General features: G+C 52.9%; 1 protein-coding gene across 1 annotated transcript in view; it reads right to left on the bottom strand.

Moving 5' to 3' along the window:
* Positions 1-3,094: 3,094 nt before the first annotated feature.
* MYO15A (myosin XVA) overlaps positions 3,095-13,617 on the bottom strand; it is a 54,426-nt gene continuing 43,903 nt past the window's right edge. The window contains exons 59-65 of the mRNA XM_053665699.1: positions 13,446-13,542; positions 11,552-11,712; positions 10,504-10,637; positions 8,387-8,520; positions 7,885-8,018; positions 6,474-6,614; positions 3,095-3,474 (exon numbers count right to left, since the gene is read on the bottom strand). Of these exons, the coding sequence (XP_053521674.1) occupies positions 3,373-3,474; positions 6,474-6,614; positions 7,885-8,018; positions 8,387-8,520; positions 10,504-10,637; positions 11,552-11,712; positions 13,446-13,542 (903 nt within the window). The 3' untranslated portion in view covers positions 3,095-3,372. The remainder of the gene's footprint in view (positions 3,475-6,473; positions 6,615-7,884; positions 8,019-8,386; positions 8,521-10,503; positions 10,638-11,551; positions 11,713-13,445; positions 13,543-13,617) is intronic.

Raw genomic sequence — 13,617 nt, 5'->3', positions numbered from 1 at the left:
TGCTTGGCGTTCAGAGCCTTTCTTGAAGACCTTTTCTGCCCTTTTTCGTGAACACTGAGCCTTAGACTCGCCCCCTGACACTATCAGGTCTGCAGACATACCCTGTCATACCTCCTGGCCTTTACCTTTACCCAAGCTGGTGCTTCCACGTTTTGTTTTGTTTTTTTCTAATTTCAGTTCACTTCTTTCCAGCACACTTCTCAGGTTTTCACTGCAATAATATGCATATTAAGTTTCACGATCTGATCTCTGCGTCTGCCTTCAACCTCAACTCCCTGGCCGTTCTGCTCTTAGCCAGTGTGTCTCCCCTCCCCACCCATAGTGTTTTGGGGCATAAGCATAGACTCTGGATTTGACTTTTGACCTCCTGACAGGCTGTATGACCTTGGGCAAGTGACTTCCCTTTCTGAACCTCAGTCTTCTGGTCTGTAAAGTGGGAGGAACATTAGTACCCACCTCATATGATAGTTGTGAGGATGAATTGAAGTCATATAAGGCAGAGGATTGCTGATCCTGAGTCTGGGTTTCAGTTTCTGCATCTGTAAACTGAGGGTCCTACCAGTCCCTGTTGGGAGGTGGAGGTTGTTGTGTAGCCATTTGACAAAGTCAAAACATCAGAGTCTGCGGAATGGGGAATTTTGGAACCCTGGGCACTATCCCCAAGCCCCCTGCCTGGTCACTTGCAAAAGGCCACACAGCAAACCAGCATACATATGTGGAATTTGAACATAGGCCTTTCTGGGTCCACAGCCTGGGCCTTTAACTATCAACCCAAGAGTTTTTGAAGAGTTTGGAGGATTCTGGGCAGAAGGAGGCACCTCTGTGCAAGGGAAGACCAGGGTGGTGTGTATGTGGACACTGGAACCTGGCCAAGCCCAACCCCCTGTCCCACATAGGAGCAATGATAAAGTCCTTCCCATTATTTTTCAGCATGCAGTTATGGTGCATCTCGCTACTCTGGGATCCCAAGCTTTCACCAGTTGTCTCAGGCTACCAGGTCACCCAGACATTTATCCTGTGTTGTTCTCACTCCATGGTAGGCTGTAAACCCTGGGGCTCAGTCCTTCTTTGGATCTCCCCACACCAACCTGGAGTTCCTGTTTCTCTAGGTCTTGGCTCAGGTAGGGAGGCCCAACAGGAAGAGTCTGGGGGACACAGCAGGGTCTGACTCTCCTGCCACCCCTAACTCTTTCCAGTCTGCCTCATGGGGATTGTTACCTCTTCTTAAGAGGGCTCAACTCTGATGCCAGAGTCTGGGGGACACAGCAGGGTCTGACTCTCCTGCCACCCCTAACTCTTTCCAGTCTGCCTCATGGGGATTGTTACCTCTTCTTAAGAGGGCTCAACTCTGATGCCAGAGTCACCAGAACAGCTGTTAAAGCATGAGCCCTATGCCTTAACGCCCAGGTCCTGAAATGAAATCTAAAAACTCTGATATTTTGCTTAGCCAATGCTCTGTAACAAAACACCCCAAAACTGAGACCTCAAGTCATTTATCCAGCTTGCAGACCTGCAGTCTGGCCAGGGTTCAGTCAGGAGGTTCCCCTCAGTTCTGTGTGCATCAGCTAGGATGGCTTGACCTGGAGGTTTCACTTCCAGGTGGCTTCACTCATTCATCCTCCTCATATTCTGAAACCCAAAAGGCCTCTTCACTTTCACCTGGGCAGACCTACTGCAGCAGGGACAGCTCTTTATGGCTCTTCCCCACTTCCCTTACCTCCCAAATCAGCTGTGTGTAGTGGATTGATTCTTCATCTTGGGGCTTCTGGAGGAAGCCAGCCTGAGGCGCTGGTGGAAGTGGGACATTCCTGTGGTATCTCTTCCTCAACCCTCCCTGCCTCAGGATGGTCTGAGTGATCCCTAGTCCTGCCCATCAGACCTCCTAAATCTCTCCCAAGTTAACTTCTCCCAGCCCTGTCACTGCCACAGGTGTCCACACCATAGTTTCCCAGCTGACACTGCAGCAGCTTCTGCTCTGGTCCCCCTGCATCCACTTAGCTTTGTGGTCAGAGTGACCTTTTCAAAATACAATCTGAGCACGTTGTCCCACCCCAGTGAAAAAAACCTTTGAAGGCTCTTTCTGGCTTTTGGGAGGAAATCTTGCATAGTCTGCAAAGCCTTAGCCAGTCTACCTCTGCCAGCCTCCCTCTAGTCTCCAGTCTTGTCACTAGTTACATCCACTCCTAGTTCCTGCATGTGCTGTTTCCTCCTTTTATCGCCTAGCTGATTCCCACTTACAGGTTTTGTCCTGGTTTATAATTTGACTGTGAGCTACTCCCAGTCCCTACACAGTAGGTGCTTAATATGTGAAGTAAATAAATCCTTCCTCGGACACCATGGCTCCAGCCAATTATGTGCCCCCCACTTATCCAGACTTCCTCTCTCAAGTCTAGTGCTCCCCTTCCCCAGTATCCCCCAAACACCAGCAGTTCCCATCAACATTTTTTTTTATTCATATGACAAGTATTTTTCAAGACTTTCTTTGTGTTAGGCATTGTCCTAGGCTCTGGGGTATATAGTAGGGAGCAAACACAATTTTCTCTGGAATGTTCATTCCCCTCCACTCCACCTATTCCTAGCAAACTTCTACTCATCCTTCAAAACCCAACAGCAAAGTCCTATTCTCTGGGAAGCTCTTTCCCAGACTCCTCTTTCCCCAGCCCCTGCAATGAAATGTCTCTCTCCACTATACCACTGCTGTGTGGCCCATCCAGGGATGGGGGTCGGGTTGGGGCTACCCAAAGAGTATGGAGAGGGGACATGGGCCTGCAGGGAGAGGTAAGGACAGATGTCTCTGCTACAAGTTCTGTTCACTGGCAGTGAGTCAGGCACGACTAGGCCTCCAACTCCTGCCCCCTCCCTCAGACTTGTTTTCCAGCCCCCCAGCAACTCCATGGAGGAACGGGTGCTAGGTGCACTTTTATTTGCACGGGAATGACCAAGGGTCATGAATCCAAGCTGAGTGGCAGTGCAGCCAGCACCCAAGGACAGGTGAGGAGCTGAGATGTGGAGCAAATTTGAACATCACATGCATCACACCAAAGGCACAGTCCAGTTCATCCAGGTTTGTGGCTTCCCTGACACAGGTGGGAGTTGGGCAGGGCCTGCAGTGTGTATGTGGTGGGAGGCCCCATGGGGCAGACTATGGAAGTTCCTCCTGCTATCTGACCCAAGATTGTATGTTTTGACTCCATCCAAACTCTAGATGGGTCTTGGGTTCCTGGGGACTTGGGTCATTCCTCCTGCCACCTCTTGGTCTCCCCCAAGGTTTTGGTCCTTACAGGGGTAACTGGCCCAGAGAGACCCAGTGACTCTCCTGGGTCCACAGAGCAAGCCTTCCGGCAGAGGCTAGCTGCAGGGCTGGGGCCCAGGTCAAAGCAGTGTGATCTCACTGGGGGGCAGCGTGAGCTGCTTCTCCCTGGCACTGAGCAGGTTCTCCACGTGCACGGCCACCACTCGACACAGCTCCAGGCCCTACAGCAGAAACAGTGGAGAGCCACGTTTGGCAAGAGGCTGGTGAGAGATGGAGGCCAGCCTCCCCAGCCCCCCGAGGCCCTGGGAGGGGCATGAGAAGCTGGAAGGAGGACAGCTGGGCTGTCTGATGGAAGGGGAAAGCAAGCAGGAGAGCAAGAGCACCTGCCAGCTTTGCTGCGTGTGACCTGTGTAACCTATGTAACCTGGGGTCTGCTGCTTCTCCCTGAGCCTCAGGCCTCATCTGTGGGGTCTCAGTTTACCAGGACTGTGGTGAGGATTCCATGGGGTTTTGTTTGTGTAAATCCTTTAAGATTTTAAAAATATTAATCCAGTCCATAAATGGTAAGTTGCTAACTATGTGTGACCATGGTTACCATCTGGCACCCACAGCCCAGAATAAGGGGTGACCCAGCCTGAGGGCTACTAAGGTGGGGGATTGGAGCAGCAGGGAACAATGGAAAATCCATCTGTGAGCGCAGTTCTCAGGCCGCAGCCAACTGGAATCCCCCTGGGAATGCCCTGGGCCAGCAAGAGCTGCTCAGAGAGGGCAGAAAGGAGGAGGGCAGCACTTACGGAGTGGCAACTGTGTGTCAGGTATTGTCCTGAGTACTACCCCTGCCAGTCCTCACAGTGTCCCAATGGGGTAGATACTCTTAGATCCCATCCCACTGGTGAGGAAGCTGAGGACAGAGCCATGAAGCCACTTACCCCAGACCTCACAGCAGGTAGGTGGTGCAGATTTGAACCCAGGTGGGAGGAGGCCCAAGGTTGCACTCAGCTGCTTTCTGCTGAGGTGAGCTGGGCCTGTCCCAACCTGGGGGACCCTTCAGCTAATGGGCAGAGAGAGCCTCCCTCCCAGCAACTTCTGCGCACTTGCTGCAGCGCTCCAGATCTCCCTGGGGTTATTGCCTCACCTGACGGGGTGGGGACTGAGGCCCAGGGAGAAGCAGGGTTGCTTCAGGTGCCCTCGCACAGCCTGTCAGAGGTAGGCAGGATAGGGACCCAGGTCTGTGAGCTGTGTCAGTGCTGCACTCAGATGTCACTACTTCCTGGAAGCCTTTTCCATGACTTCCCAGGTAGCTCAAATGTACCCTCTTGGCACTGGTCTTCCTGGTTTATCTGAGAAATTCTTTGATATCTGTTCCCTCCATGAGACTTGGGGCTCAGTGAGGGCCAAGCCTGAGGGGGTTTCAGTCACTTCAGTATCCCTGCTCAGAGCCTGCTCAGTGGTTATGAATGACACTCAAATGAATGAATGTGCCCCCCTGTAATACACACATGCAAGAGGCGGAGGTGGCAACATAAGGGGGTGGGGGTGGGGTGCTGCAAGGAAGTGGGGAAGTCAGAAAGGCCCCTTTGGTCCACCCATCCATTCACTGAGCATTACTGTGCCGAGCCCAGTGTTATGGATAACAAGAGGGACACAGCCCTGCCGGTGTGTAGCTGACATTCTGCTGGGGGAGACAGACAATAAGTAAATAACTACGCGATTTGCAGGCCATAGTGAGGGCTACCAAGGCAGGAAGAGAGGATTACCAGGGAGAAGGGGCAGGGAAGCCTTCTAGAAGAAGGTGATGTTTGTGATGAAACTAGAACAAAGGGAGAGAGAGAGTCCTGTGATTACTGGGTGGGGTGGTGTGAGGCAAGCATTCCAGGTAGAGGGGACAATGAGTACAAAGGGTTTGGGCAGGGAGGGGAGGGTGATCTTGTCATCAGGGAGCTGGAAAAGGCCAGGGTAGCTGGGGCAAGGGATGAGAGCAGAGGGCCACAGAGATCTTGAGAGGAGGGGTCAGGGATAGGGAGGGCTCCCGGGAGGGTTGGGAGGTAAGGTAGCAAAGCCTGCTGGTCTCCAAGGAAATGCTGAGGGGGTCGGGGCAGGAGACAGGAATATGGGGGCTGTCACAGCAAATGGTTGTGGAAGCCTCGGTGCTAGAGGGGGTACTGGGGGAAAGGCCCAGACTCAGCAACAATTAAAGGCCGTCCAGGGAGGAGGTACCAGGAAAGGATCCAAGAAGGAGCAGGTGGTCAGCAGGTCTGAGGGAGGAGGTTCCCTGTGGTGGGAGCTTTGAGAGGAGGGCCTGGGGAAGCAGACTGGGCCAGAGCGTAAGGCCAGAGTTGTGGCCTCTGCAGGGGCGAAACTGGGAAACAGTAGGAAGCAGACAGGGTAGGGGGTGGGGGCTGGTCCTGAGTTAGTTGCAGCATCTCTGAGGGACTCTGCCCTGGCCTGTTCCTCAGAATCAGGGCCGGGGTAGTGGGAGCCCCTCTCTCTTGCTATGGGAAATCAGCTTCTTCCAGGCAGGCCCTGGCAGGAGGGGCAACCCACCTGGGTTGTCCTGGGCAACCCACCCCAATTCTGCTCCATCTGCAAGCCTGAATCCTCTTTCAATGGGATGAGAACTCTTGTCCTGCTCCCTCACCTCCACAGGGAGCTGTAACACTTAGGAGCCCAGCAGTCAGTCATGCCTTTTAAGGAGCAGCCACAGTTGCTGCAACTATGAGAAGGGACAGGGCAGGGGGCCTGTTTCCCTGTATGTCACATGGGGGCCCCACTGTCCCTACCCTCAATCCCAGGCCCCATAATTTATCTCCAAGTCTTAGCCCAGGTGTCTTCAAACTCTGTGTTGCTGCTTGTTCACCCACCTTCAAGTGTCCTCAGGAGATAGAAAGCCCCAAGTTCTTAGATTGGCATTCAAGGACCTTCACGATCTCTCCTGCCCTAGCTGTGTCTCCCAGTTCCCTAGCATACTACTCACTATTCTGCAAATAACCTGGGCCCTTTCCCATGATCCCACCAACCAGACATTGCTGGGAGATCACTCTGATAACCTGCAGTCTGTGCAGTGCTGGGTTCATTCTGTCCACTGCACTGGGCAGGGTGTTTCCTGTGGCCCAGCCAGGAGCTGACCTATTTTGGAGCTAGACCCATAGAAGAACCTAGTGAGTGAAATAAGGGAGTGAGGGGCTGGGTGACAAGGCCTGGGTGCTGAGGCAGGGCCCACCTGCTCCAGCTGCAGCTGCATGGTGCACTGGGCGGCCACATCCCCCAGCACGATCTCCACGTAGGGGTAGCTGGAGCTGGCTGTGGGCCGTTGGGTCCATGTGGACTGGATCTCCTTCAGGGGGAACTTCACCATCAGCTCCTGGGGGGAGGGGCAGACACACTTATGTGTGGGACAATCTTACCCACCCTGATCCCTCCCCTGCAGACCAGATCAATAGGAGGCAGGACAGCCCCGGGTGAATACCAGTTCCCCAATGACTTGGAGCAAGTCATCATTATACTTCTCTGGATCTCACCTGTAAAACTGATTCAACACACACTTGTGCACACGTCTACAACATGCCAGGCACTCCTCTAAATGCTGGGGATGCTGGGGCACTGTAGGTGTTGGTAGTACCCTAACCTTCATGTCAAAGCTGCTTCTTAATACCTGCACCCCTTTGGGGCTTAGCTCCAGGAACAAGCTCAGAGCACATGCAAGGAAAGCCAGAGCTTTGAGAGTTAATGCCCGGATTAGTGACAGATGGGGACATAGTGGCTAGATACCAGGCCAGAGGGTGTCTTCTGTAGGGTGTATTCCATGCCGTCTCCCAAGGCATCAGCTGGACTAGTGCCACAGTGGCAACTTGTTTCTAGTATGTTCTGCCCAAGGTATGTGAGATTCCCTCCTGATTTCCCTTCCTCACACCAGGGCTTCCCAGAGTCCCCTCCAAGTGAACCATTTGCCCCATCCTCATGTCCAGGCCCACTTCTGGAAGAACTTAAAGGCAGACAACAGGTCCTATTTGTTATGGACTTGTGTTGCCCCAGTCCCATATGTTGAAGCCCTAAACCCCCACACTGCAAGAATGTGACTGTGTTTGGAGACAGGGCCTCTAAAGAGGTGATTCTATTAAGATGAGGCCGTTCAAGTGGGCCCTAATGCAGTCTGACTTGTGTCTGTATGAGAAGAGGAAACGTGTACAAAACCCAGACACCAGGAACATGCACGCAGAGGGAGAGCGGGTGACGGGAACACGTGGAGAGGGCGGCTTGTACAAGCCGAGGGGAGGGCCGCAGAGGGAGCCAGGCACTGGGTCTTGTATGTCCAGCCTCCAGAACTGTTGAGACAATTACAGCTGATTTCTGTTGCCAAAGGCCCCAGTCTGCAGTACTTTGTTATGACTGCCCCAGGTGATTAAGACATTAGTTGAGTGTTTAACATGTTTTACCTTCATGACAGCCCCATTGGGTGGGTTCTTTAATTCCCACATTCCAGATGAGGAAATGAGGCTCAGAGAAGCGTCTGAGACATGCCCAAGGTCACCAGTTGTAAATGGGTGGGATTCCACCACTGGAGATCTCAGTCCCTCTGAGGGGTGGGTCTCAGAGAAGAGGGGATGATCATCAAGCAGGCTGAGGCTACTCACGTGGGTGTTGATGCTGAGGAAGTTGAGGCCATTCTGGTTGACAGCAAGGATGCTGGGGGCTGGCACAGCAAGGTTGCTGCAGCTCTGGATGAAGAAGAAGGAGGAGCCAAACATGGCTGAGGCGCTGAGGAGGCCTGGGGTGGGAGAGACACACTCAGCGTGAGAGGCTCATCAGTGACAGCCAGGGCCCTCAACTGCATATCCTCCTGCAGCCCTCATCTTCCCTGCTGCGACCAGCTACAGTCCTCTGTCCCTCAAGCCTCTCACCTCGGCCTCCATGCCTTCCACCCCCCACTCCCATACTTGCAACTCTTCTCCCTGGCTGCCAGCCCTCTCTGCCAAGGCTCTGTCCAGAGTCTGGGCGGTGCCTTGGTGAGAAAGGTATTCTTTCCAGGCAGTCCAGCTTAACTAACACCAAAAATGGTGCCTCTGTTTCCATCCTCTATGGCCCCCTCCTCAGCAAAGCCCCCCAGGGGCACCTCTCCCAGCCCTGGACTCTTACCCAGAAACTGGGCACGGGCCTGGTGGGGGCTGAGTGCTTGAGTCTGCTGCCAGTGCTGGCTGACCAAGTTGAGCCAGGCTGAGCCGGTCATGGTGTGGTAGAGCTGGGCTGGGACATACTCCTGGACCTCCCGTCTGGATGTGGAAGGCAAAGCAGTCCTGAGCACCTGCCACCACACGTGCTCTGCACACACAGTCTCATTCAGTCCTCACTGCAGGCAGTGTGCAAAACAGATTGGATTCCTCCCTGGAAGGCTAACTGCTGGGGAGTGCAGGTGGGTTGAGAATGGGTATAAAGTGCTTGCATGGTACCCTGGCACACAGAAGGTGCTCAATAGCGCTGGCCAGAACCACTAGGCTTCCTGTTGGAAGATGAGGGAACTGAGGCTCTGAGAAGTTCACTGACTAGTCCAAGGTCACACAGTAACCAAGTGGAAGTCTGAGTCAGGGCTGAGACTTGAATCCAAGGTGGGTTCTTCCTTTTCAGTGCCTACTCACAAGGAGAAGCCCAGGCTGGAGGGGTGAGAAGCACAGAATGGAGTGGCAGGGGTGGAAGGACCAGGGTGGGCAAAGCCACCACCAGCACTGGTCAGTATGGGGCAGAAGAATGCTGGGGCCCCTCCTTGCAGGGCCACCAGCTCCCCATCCCCCCTCCAGTCCCTTCTGACATGCTGGCTTCTTCTGGGCAGCTCCTTTGCCTTGGAACACCCAGAAAATTCCAACAGCAGTCCCAGCCATTCCCGGATACCCTGGGCTACATACTGGGAAAAGGCTGGCAGAAAATCAGGGACACTCCCTCCTCCAAGAGACACCTCCACTATCCCGGCACATCTTTCCTTCTTTACACTGTTGGGGTAAGAGCCTGGCTTCTGGACCCAGCCTCCCCACGTTTGCATCCTGGCCCTCCCCGCACCTATTAGCTGGGTAAGCTTCAGTAAGCCATGTGACCTTTCTGGGCCTCAGTTGCCTTATCTGTATAAGGGGAAAATAAAGTGCAATTGGGAAGATTAGCTGAGAACATGCATACAGAGTGTGCCTTGCAAAAAGTAAGAACTCAATAATTATTTTTATTCAGGATTGAGATATACTTTTATGTGCTTTCTGTGCTTTTCACTTAAAACTATAACATAAAAGTCTGACACACTGAGCCCTTACTGCATCATGAGCACTAGGACGTACCCTGTACCTACATTATCTTACTATCATTCACATCAGGGGTGTTCCACATGTGGCTGAGGGCCTGGGAGGTCAAAGACACTTCCATAATAACACTAAGATGTTATTTGCTTTCTCCGTCTTGCTCTTTCACAAGTGCACAGTGGAACTGGCCTGGGGCTACATGACATAAGACCACAGCAGGCTGACTGCAGAAGCCGATGTGAGAACACAGCTGTCTGCTGCTGAGCCGGAAGATAAAGACATTTACATCATGCAAAATAGTGCCACTCTTCTCAGTAAATTTTTTTGAAGATACAGTTTTTGCTCATAAGTTATTAATATTAAAATGTAATATTAGTTTATATTATTTGTGTTATAACTATTACTTATATATTATAATTATTAGTTATTTATATTAACATGTAATATTAATTATCCTTAGTTTTAAATTAATTAATTAATGAATATTTTAAATTGTTTCTCAGTTTTCATTTTGAATATGGTAAATATATCAATAGATACAACCCACATAAACAAAAGCTCTTCGGAGTCCTATTGTTAGAGAGTAAAAGGTCCTGAGAACAAGTCTAAGAAGGACTGATTCATCACCTCTTTGAGGACATCAGGTGACAGGCTGTCTAGCACTCAGGACTTAGAGTGTTTGAGGAATGTCCTATTTATTGTTGGACACAACACCATGGTGAACGTTTTTGCAGCCAGATATTTTTGCATGGCCGTGTCCTGAAAGCCTTTTCATTAAATATGCTCTGAGCCACTAATACCAGCTGGGAGCAGCCTGTTGTGGGAGGAGGAGGGGTCCCAGCTCACAGGGCGAGCTGCAGGATGTCAGCCCCTCCCCAGACGGCCTGCTAGGGCAAGCGGGGCAGGGCACCACCCCTGGCCTGGTACATCAGCTCTGAGGAACTCGGAGCGGGGGCTGGCAGGTGGGCAGGTGCTCACACACTGGGGGGGTAGGTGTGGTCTTTGGCCCGGTGCTGCAGTGAAGCCAGCTTCGATGCTTGCAGCAGTTGTTGTTCCCTGGGCTGGCAGGCCGGTGTGCTGCTGAAGAGGCCCTTCAGGTAGTCGGGCAGCACCTGTGGGGGGCGTACTCCATGAGGGACTGCAGGCAGGCATGCACTGGGGCATGGGTCACAGGGGCTGGGGGAGCCACCACAGCAACTGGGGGACGTGGGTACCAATTCCACAGTGTATGGGTGTCTGCTGGGCTGGGGTTACTGAAAACTGAACCTGTTGGAGTCACTAAAACAGTCATGGGCTGCACCCCAAGACTCTGGTTCACTAGATCTGGGGCAAGGCTTAAGGATTAGCATTTTAACAAGTATCCAAGGGATGCTGCTGGCCTGTAGGCCCCACCTAGAGTAATACTGCAGTGGACTGCTTGCGGGATGGTTGGCAACAGCGACGCCATGTGGCCACAAAAGCCAAGTGACCATATTTTGTACTTGGAATCACAGAATCTTTGGTAACAGTTCCACAAAAAAACTACTGCCTGTCCAAGCACTTCCACAAATGTTAGCATAGGAGGGAATAAACAGACTCTGTAAACGCCAGGATCCTGACTTAGAGGCCCAGGTGTCAAAGGGGAATAACACAAAGACAAGTGTTAGCCAAGGCCTGTCCAGGCGTTTGAGAGAGGGTCAGGCCATGTGCTCCCAGGAGGGGAAAGTCAGGAGAAAAGGGGAAGTCAGAACTACCTGGTAGAGGTGCTTTTGAGGCAGCTTTGCTAGGGAGGGTTTAGAAAGGCAGAGACATAGGCCAGGCAGGCCAGGCAGAGCGATAGCACTTGCGCAGGTCTGAGACTAAGTGGTGGGGGAGGGTCACGTCATTTGGCTGCCCCCCAAGGAGACCATGCAGGGGAGCAGGGGGACCAGCACTAGAAATGTCAGCAGGGACTATCTGCATCATGAAGGCCTCAAATACCAGGCTGTGCAGTTTGAGGGGGAGACTGGAAGGGGCCAGAGCGTCAGAGTGGCCCACACCTGCTGACCTGGTTAAAGTGCATGGTCACGTATAGCTCGTTCTCAAACTTGAGTGGCCGATCCCAGAGCACACGCCGGAACCAGAGCATGTAGCCACCATCCAACTGCTCCATCTCTGAGGCTACGTCCAGAATGTAGGTGCGGCAGCTGAGTGGGCACACATGCTGGCCTGTGGAGAGCCAGTGGCAGCTGGGTGGGGGCATGCGTGTGGCCGAGTGTGCCTGTACAGAGTGAGTGTACACACCACAACCTGACACCACAAGAGCATCACCTCAGATAAGTCCCCTCCCTGCTTTGGAACGTGGTGTCCTTAGCCCAGGAGAGCATGTTATGGAACAGGGTGCCCTGGGTTTGGGCACTGTTGATGACTGCAGATGCAGAATACCTCCCATTCCAAGCTCCAGCCCCCCAGATGTAGGCAAGCATATTGGGTTATGCTCAGAGAAAGCACAGTTCATTTTCAGCAGTGGTTAGGGATAAGGAGAAGTGAGGCAGGCCTCAGATGTGAGACCCAGTGGGTGCCTTTTGGCAGAACTCCTTCAGGAGAGAGCCCTGCTGGACACCTGAGTGGGCAGGGGGCTGGGAGAACTAGGGTCTAGCACTGAGTGGGTCCGATCCTGCAGGAAAGGCTCAGGTTTTTATTTTCTGCACTGACATTTCTGCTCCTCATCCTGCACCTTGAGTAAAATTTTACCAAAGCCAGGTGGGGGGGCTCTCGAGCCAGACTGCCTGGGTTCCCATCCTAACTTTGTGATCTTAGGTAAGTCCCTTAGTCTCCATGATAGGCTGATGAATGGCCCTTCCCCGAAGACCTCCGTGTGCTCACCCCTGGAACCTGTGAACATGTCACCCTCATGGCAAAAGGCACTTTGCAAAAGTGACTAAGTTAAGGGTCTCGGGTTATCCTAGGCCATCCAAGTAGACCCAGTGAAATCTCAAGGGACCTTGTAAGAAAGAGAGTGGAGAGGAGAGAGACAGATGATGAAGATGGAGGAAGGGCTGTGGGCCAGAGAATGGGGACAGCCTCTACAAGCTGGAAAAGGCAAGAGGCCAGTTTCTCCCCTGGAGCCACCCGAAGGGACCAACCCCAATGACACGGATTTCAGGACTTCTGGCCTCCAGAATTGAAAGATGATAAACAAGTGTTGTTTTAAGCCCCCAGGTATATGGTGGTTTGTTACAGCAGCACTAGGAAAGCACTGCACCCTCTGTAGGCCTCGGTTTCCTCATCTGTCGGTGGGGATGACAATAGTCTCCATTGCATAGGGTTGTTGTGGGGGTTAAAGGAGATGATAGAACTAAACACTTTGAACTTTGCTTGGGATGTAGTATCTGCTCCATAAATGACAGTTATTAGGGTTGTTTTATCATAGCCTTCTTCTGATGTGTCTTGGCTAGACTCTGGGCAAGTGGGGCTAGAGACAAACACATGGTTCAAGGGCAAGGTGGCAGTGGGGGAACTGGTTGGGAGTGGATGGAGCCAACCAGACCACTGTCTAGAGTCAGTGAACAGCAGGTGGAAGGGGCTTTGGCCCACACGAGAAGGACCCAGTGAAACCAAGGGAGGAGCTCTCCGATCTGTGTGTTCCAGGAGTCAGGGCCCATGAAGGGAAAGCACCCTAGGATGGAAACCCCGTGAAGGCAGGGCCCAGTGAGCAGACCCCGAGGGGCAGAGGGAGAAGTCAGAGTACCCTGCCCTCCACGAACTCCCCGTGGGGGAGACGAGGAACATTTGCACACAGAGCAGAGAGGGACAGACCGAGGGCTAGGGGGCTTGGTGCCCAGAAGCGGCCTATTCTCGTGGGGGGCGGTGGCTTCTGGCAGGAAGTGACACCTGGCCTGGACCCCACAGGCCACGTGGTGGGCATGAGTGCATCATGCTCAGTCCTCCTGGCCACTCACCTCGGTTGGTGACAAGAAAGATGACATACTCATCAAAGGCCTCAGGGCGTGTCAGAGCCATCTCAGCACAAATCTCCTTCACCACATCCAGGGCCACCTGGAGTGGGGCAATGAGGCTGTGACAGCCAAGCTGACCTCTGTCCCCCAGCTCCCCGCCCCCAGGCAGGAGACT

This window comes from Artibeus jamaicensis, unplaced genomic scaffold (genome assembly GCF_021234435.1).
Source record: "Artibeus jamaicensis isolate MK-2021 breed Jamaican fruit bat unplaced genomic scaffold, CSHL_Jam_final contig_419, whole genome shotgun sequence".
Lineage (NCBI taxonomy): Eukaryota > Metazoa > Chordata > Mammalia > Chiroptera > Phyllostomidae > Artibeus > Artibeus jamaicensis.
The sequence above is the reverse complement of the archived record's forward strand: the minus strand, read 5'-3'. Positions and strand labels throughout refer to the sequence as shown.